This window comes from Barbus barbus, assembly GCF_936440315.1.
Source record: "Barbus barbus genome assembly, chromosome: 8".
Taxonomy (NCBI): Eukaryota; Metazoa; Chordata; class Actinopteri; order Cypriniformes; family Cyprinidae; genus Barbus; species Barbus barbus.
Window position 1 is genome coordinate 975,001 of NC_136736.1, and position 7,591 is coordinate 982,591.

General features: G+C 38.3%; 1 protein-coding gene across 1 annotated transcript in view; it reads left to right on the plus strand.

Annotated features, from left to right (window-relative positions):
- LOC306873687 (lymphotoxin-alpha-like) overlaps window positions 1–3,522 on the plus strand; it is a 5,983-nt gene extending 2,461 nt beyond the window's left edge. The window contains exons 2-7 of the mRNA XM_079423149.1: window positions 1,280–1,315; window positions 1,408–1,441; window positions 1,527–1,592; window positions 1,740–1,974; window positions 2,049–2,255; window positions 3,236–3,522. Coding sequence (XP_079279275.1) covers window positions 1,280–1,315; window positions 1,408–1,441; window positions 1,527–1,592; window positions 1,740–1,974; window positions 2,049–2,208 — 531 coding nt within the window. The 3' untranslated portion in view covers window positions 2,209–2,255; window positions 3,236–3,522. The remainder of the gene's footprint in view (window positions 1–1,279; window positions 1,316–1,407; window positions 1,442–1,526; window positions 1,593–1,739; window positions 1,975–2,048; window positions 2,256–3,235) is intronic.
- Window positions 3,523–7,591: the final 4,069 nt, after the last annotated feature.

Consider the following 7,591-nt stretch of genomic DNA (forward strand, 5'->3'; position numbering starts at 1 on the left):
TTAAACAGTAAAGCTCAAAGTATATATTTTTTCATACACATACTATATGCATGCAGTCAAACACATAGCCTTTCAAAATATACTCCATTTGATAGCACGAGCGAACTGTGGTGGTCAACATATATGCGCTCTAGAAAGCTTCATCTTTGTCCAGCATCTGCTGTATATTTCTCCAGAAGTTATGAGCGGAAAAACATCTTTGTACTCTTTTAAAACAAAGTCGTGGCTCTCTCATAACTCTCTCACAGAAGTGCTCTTCAATGCCATGTCTGTTTTTATTGCAGCTATTTTGTTGTTGTTTTTCCATCTCTTTTATTTCATTTTCTCCTGTGACACAACGAGCCAGTGCTGCCACCTTGTGGAACAACTGATTAGTGCAAAGCTAATTCAATGCTCAGGTGCGACCTGGGTGTACGAAGTACAAATCGTTACAAAAACTGAATGGTGCATATACTATTCTGGTGACGAACTGTGCGTCACGCGCTCTGTATGCAGAATCTAACCGAAGTATACTTTAGACTCAAACAACATTTGCATGTTTTTAAACAGCTGTTCAGATTTCCTAATTCGTTATGGTATTTATAAAACAGCACCATAATACAGTAACACTGAGGCCAGAGCTGCTTGTTCCTCTGCTTCTCACTGTAACAGCTACGGCTCTGAGCTTGTGGAGGCTATCCTATAAGCCTCGGCATGGATGGCATGTTGTTCTCAACGCGTAGCAGAAAGATCCTAAGTCCAGGCATTACCTCTCTTTGGGTGATGTTCCCGTTTATTATAAAAGTAGAAAAAAGGGTATTTTACATAAAATGGTACTTCACCCAGTGGTAACTAATAAGATGCTGTTGTGCTGTCGGTGGAGTGGGTGCTCACGGCTACGGTAAGAACCGTGTGTTTCCCACCATCCACACCTTTCCCTGACTAATTGCCACACCTGTAAATATACCTAACTCCCAGTGACGTGCCACCCAGTGCAATACTCCCCCAAGTGGCTAAAATAAGTAATAGCTAAATTAACCTATCTAAAAGGTGAATATAAATGGCTCCTACAGAGCTAAAAGTGCGAATCCTATTGGTTGGCTGGTTTTGTTTAGCAGTGCGATACAAAAGAGATTAGAACACAAGAAAATCAGATGCACTGATGACACAAATATTGGTTTCAGTCCAGGCAGATGTATTAACAGCCCTTCATTTACCGTGTATATTCACATCAGAAATGCCAAAACGTTCTAGGAAAAAGTTGTGAAAAACATCAAATATTTTCTCTTTTTTTTTTTAGACAACGTCAGATATCCAGAAAGTGGAATATAGAAAAGTGAGTATATTTTTTTTACTCATGTGTATGTGTGCGTACATAAACACGTGTTTGACGATCATATTAACGCTGCTGTAAATATTTGTCCGCAGGGAGAGAAGAACTCGCCTCCCAGAAGTTCACAAGGTTGGTAAACACACACACAGTCAGAGCATTGAAGCGTTGCTCTTCATGATGTGTGCAGCGTTCATTCGGCTTGTTTTCTCAACAGATATCAATGAAGTTTTGCCTGCAAAGCCTCCCAAAGCTGAGCGCAAACCGGCAGCATTTCTGCAAAGTATGAAACACCCTCTACTTCTTTTACTTTTAGTGCATTTATGAAATATTTTTTCAATTTTTCTTCATGTGCATAAGCCATTATATTGCTAAAAGCACTGCAGCTGGTTCCTGCATGACGTTTGTGTGTGTGTGTGTGTGTGTGTAGTCGCTTCGCCCGCGTCCGGTGGGAATGGAGTCCTGCGCTGGAGGGCCGACAGCTTCCCCGTGTTCATGAGGGGTCTGGAGTACAAGAACAACAGCCTGTACGTCCCGCAGGACGGACACTATTACATCTTCTCCAAGATCGCTCACCTGGAGAACTGCAACTACTTCAAGCATCAGGTCATGCAGCGGACAGAGAGGTACAGCTCCAAGGCCATCGAGCTGATGCAGAGCTCCAGGTACTCCACAGCACACCACAGATCCTTCAGGTCACGGCTGCAAGCGCTGAAGCTCATGAATGTCTTTACTGTAGGTTTATCTGCGTCCCCAATAACTCCCAGTGGAGGGGCAACAGCTACCTGGGGGGCGTCTTCCAGCTGTTTAAAGGAGACAGTGTGTTCGTGAAGGTCAATAACAGCTCGCAGGTGCACAGTGAAGCATACGAGAACTTCTTTGGTGCCTTCATGATATAAGTACTGACATACTGCTGCGAGAAAATCACACACACATGCACTCTCAGGTTCTCATTCCAGTTTTTAAATATTATTTGACATATTTTATGAATCTTTGCAGTATAGAATTGTGCTATTTTTTTTTTTTTACTTCTGAAGGTGAATAAAATATATTTAGCATGTATTGCTGAAATCTGACCCTCAGATCAAATGTCATTTCCCTTTTATGTAATCTTTTTTACATGATAGTATTTTTACTATCATGTAAAAGTTTTTTATTATTATATATATATATATATATATATATATATATATATATATATATATATATATATATATATATATATATATGTATATATATGTATATATATGTATATGTGATTATAAACCATAGTTGCCTTCTATGGTCAGGTTTATTTTTAATTTTTCTTTGTTTTATTTTCCCAACTATTGTCATGATGGAGCAAGTTTCAAAGCATGTTAGTCAGCTCTTTCAGTACTGAGGTATTTTACCATCACAGTAAGTCAAGAACACATGAAAGGAGTAATTCACCCAAAAATGAGATGTTGAGTTTGTTCATTCATGCCTAGAGATTACATGACTAGAAAAAAAATCAAAAATAGCAATGGCTCCACTGCAGTGAATGGGTGCCGTCAGAATGAGAGTCCAAACAGCTGATAAAAACATCACAATAATCCACACCACTCCAGTCCATCAGTTAACATCTGGAGAAGACAAAAGCTCAAACAAATCCATCATTAAGATGTGTTTAATAATCCATAATAACGCTTCCTCCAGTGAAAAAGTGCATCTCATGTTGTCTCTCACATCAAAATCCAGCCCAATATTTGTTTAGAGCTGTTTTGGCTTGTAAACACTGCCGGAACTGTGCAGATTTCTCTCCTAATTCAGGCCAGACCACTTTTAGTGGAAACGTTATGGAATATGGACTCATATTTTCATATTTCGATTTGTTTCAGCTTTTATCTTCTCCAGATGTTAACTGATGGACTGGAGTGGTGTGGATTATTGTGATGTTTTTATCAGCTGTTTGGACTCTCATTCTGACGGCACCCATTCATTGTAATGCTAAGTTTCTCCAGATCTGATGGCCTGGGGACATTTTCTTAAATTTTCATTTTTGGGTGAACTATTCCTTTAAGTGCGTTCAACGAGAGCGTGCACTTGAATTGATCAAACGTTCAGCTGTGCGTTCACGTTCTGTTGTGGAGTGTGACATTATTTGTTGTTATTTATAAAAGTGCATACTGTATTTTGATATTGACTGGAATGTGCATTAAATGTGTATCATAATAATAAAATATTGCAATGTCAGAGTCTTCTCTAGCGAGTCACAATAGTTTTGCACAATGCTGCTTATCTTCCTTATTTTCTAGCTCTCGATTTCAACCTCGGTGTGCTCAATGCGCTGCACATCAAAGCCGCACACAGCAAGACAGATAAAGAGAGAGGTGGAGAGAAGGCAGAGATAAGCAGGGAGATGTGTGGGGACGGCAGGATGTGGCGGTGTGAGGTGGAATAAGACAGAAAGGGGACAGAGCACAGGAACGAATGGGTTTTTTGGAGGGGGGGTAGCGGTTGCATTTTCCTGACTCAGCGCATTTCTGCATTCACAACGGAAGTTTCCAAAAAAACCTGCAGTCACCCACAAACAATGAAACGAATGGCTGTGTAGTTTCTTTTTGATTTTCTTTCCGTTTTAATAGAGACAGTCAACAATTCCTGCTGATGTTTTCTGCTTGCCTTTGTGGATCAAACTGATATTACTGAAACACACTGGTATCCACAGGTCAGATTTGGGGGTCTTGCTTGGCTGGTTAGTGAGGGTCTATTCAGATGCTGGTACTACACCATGTGGATTCAAAAACCAGTATTTCTCAATTGCTTTGGCTAATTTTCCTATATAAAATAAGTTAGTTTCTTGTTCACACCAATTATGAATTACTTATTAATTTAAGCAAATTGCTCGTGTTTTGGCACCCATGCAAAAGAGTAAGTCCACAACTTGCACAAAAACTACATGCACATGGATCAAAACTGAGTTGATTAAAATTGTCAGGTTTTCAAAACTTCTAAACCTGAGCCATCACATGCTAAATGATCATTCAATTAGAAAAATCTGTCAGAAACACATGTATTCTAGGGGAGTTGTTACATTTTGCACACTGAAAAAAAAATTGCCTTTGAAACAATTTGGACTTAGAATGACTAGTATATTTCACAAATAATGTCAAACAAATGGTAAGTAACACATTGAATTAAACACAAAATTTTGAAGTTGAAAGATTCAAATATAGTTTTTATTTTATTTATATAGCACAGTTTCGAGATTATTTGTATTGCGCTTTTTATGATACAAATCGTTGCAAAGCAGCTCTACAGGAAATTATGTTTCCACAATATATTTATATATTGCAGAACCTTAATATATTTAACTTATGGCACAATTTGTTAATTCTGTATGTTGTCTGAGCGTTGGCATCCTCTGAGGTCCTCTGAGGGGTTGGCATCATCTTTTCTCAGGTGTTCGGTCATCTCAGATCATTTAAGGGTTGGATCCAGACGGAAGCTTCTGTAATTCCTAGCTACCACGGGATGTTAATCAACAGAGAAACAAATAGAGACATGATTAGCGTAGCTGCTGTTCCATCTAAGCAAAAATGATTTGTTCAACCCAAGCTAAAGAATAATAATAATGTTAATTTGATATAACTGCAGTACAAGATTATAAGATGCATTATGTGAATGCTTGGCTAAAGAGATGTGTCTTTAATCTAGATTTAAACAGAGAGAGTGTGTCTGAACCCCGAACGTTATCAGGAAGGCTATTCCAGAGTTTGGGAGCCAAATGTGAAAAAGCTCTACCTCCTTTAGTGGACTTTGCTATCCTAGGTACTACCAAAAGTCCAGAGTTTTGTGACCTTAGGGAGCGGGTTGGATTATAGCGTGGTAGAAGACGAGTTGGGTACGCAGGAGCTAAACCATTTAGGGCCTTATAGGCAAGTAATAATATTTTGTAAATGATACAGAACAGAATAGGTAGCCAGTGCAGAGACTGTAAAATTGGGGTAATATGATCATATTTTCTTGACCTGGTAAGAACTCTAGCCGCTGCATTTTGGACTATCTGTAGCTTGTTTATTGAAGATGCAGGACAACCAGCTAGCAGTGCATTACAATAGTCCAGTCTAGAGGTCATGAATGCATGAACTAGCTTTTCTGCATCAGAAACAGGGAGCATGTTTCGAAGCTTGGCAATGTTTCTAAGATGGAAGAATGCTGTTTTTGTAACATGGGAAATATGATTTTCAAAGGACAAGTTGCTGTCTAATATAACACCCAGATTTTTGACTTTAGAGGACGTAATAGTGCATCTGTCTAGTTGCCAATTGTAATCCAAGAGATTCTGTGTACTGTTTTTTGGCCAATAAGTAATATCTCTGTCTTATCTGAATTTAATAGGAGGAAATTATTGGTCATCCAATCTTTTAATTTTTTTTACACAATCCTTTAGTTTAGATAGTTGAGAAGTTTCATCTGGTCTTGTTGAGATATATAGTTGAGTATCATCAGCATAACAATGAAAACTAATCCCGTATTTTCTAATAATATTATCAAGGGGCAACATGTATATTGAAAATAGCAGAGGACCTAGGACAGATCCTTGTGGTACTCCATACTTTACGGGTGATAATTGTGATGACTCCCCATTTAAATGAACAAAGTGGTAGCGATCGGACAGGTAGGATCTAATCCATCTTAAAGCCTGCCCTTAAATACCAGTATAGTTTTGTAATCGATCTATGAGTATGTCATGGTCTATAGTGTCGAACGCAGCACTAAGGTCAAGTAATACTAGCAATGAGATGCAGCCTTGATCTGAAGCAAGAAGTAAGTCATTTGTAATTTTAACAAGTGCAGTTTCTGTGCTATGGTGAGGCCTGAAACCTGACTCAAATTCTTCATAGAGATCATTTTTTGCAAGAAGGAGCACAATTGAGCAGACACAATTTTTTCTAAAATTTTAGACATAAACGGAAGATTTGAAATGGGTCTGTAATTTGCCAGTTCATTAGAATCTAGTTGTGGTTTCTTAATAAGAGGTTTAATAACCGCCAGCTTGAATGGTTTTGGGACGTGACCTAAAGATAACGATCAGTTAATAATATTGAGAAGCGGTTTTTCTGCTACGGGTAACAACTCTTTCAGTAGTTTAGTGGGTACAGGATCTAATAAACATGTTGTTGGTTTAGATGCACTGATAAGTTTATTTAGCTCTTCCTGTCCTATAGTTATAAAGCACTGCAGTTTTTCTTTGGGTGCGATGAATGAAGCTGAAATACTAGACGCAGTAGAATCTACATTTGATATTGTATTTCTGATGTTATCTATTTTATCAGTAAAGAAATTCATAAAGTCATTACTATTAAACTGTGAGGGAATATTTAGATCGGGTGGCGTCTGTTTATTTGTTAATCTAGCCACTGTGCTAAATAAGAACCTTGGATTGTTTTAGTTATTATCTATGAGTTTGTGGATATGCTCTGCCCTGGCAGCTTTTAGAGCCGGTCTATAGCTGGACATACTGTTTTTCCACGCAATTCTAAAAACTTCCAAGTTAGTTTTTCTCCATTTGCGCTCAAGATTACGAGTTTCTTTCTTGAGAGAATGGGTATAACTGTTGTACCATGGCGCAGTACGTTTTTCTCTAACCTTTTTCAATTTGAGGGGGGCAACAGCTTCTAATGTATTAGAGAAGATAGTGCCCATGTTGCTAGTCATTTCGTCTAGTTCATGCGTATTTATGGGTACACAGAGCAGTTGAGATAAATCAGGCAGGTTATTTGTGAATCTGTCTTTGGTGGCTGGAACAATAGTTCTCCCCGGACGATAACGCGGAGCCATATAACTAATATCAGTAATACGCAGCATGCACGATACAAGGAAATGATCAGTAACATCGTCACTTTGAGGTACGATATCTATATCGGTAAGATCAATTCCATGCGATATAATTAAATCTAGCGTATGATTAAAACGATGAGTGGGCCCGGTGACGTTTTGCTTGAATCCAAAAGAGTTTATTAGGTCAGTAAACGCTAGTCCTAACGCATCATTTGTATTATCAACGTGAATGTTAAAATCTCCGACAATTAGCAGTTTATCAACATTAACCAATAGATCTGAGAGGAAATCTGCAAATTCTTTTAGGAAATCTGTATATGGCCCTGGTGGTCTATACACAGTAGCCAGAGCAAGAGATAGGAGAGATTTATTTTGCATATCTAACAGTGTAACATTAAGCAGAAGTATTTCGAATGAGTTAAACCTCCTGTATCCTGTTTTCTGAGTAACATTGAGAATATCACTATATATTGTTGC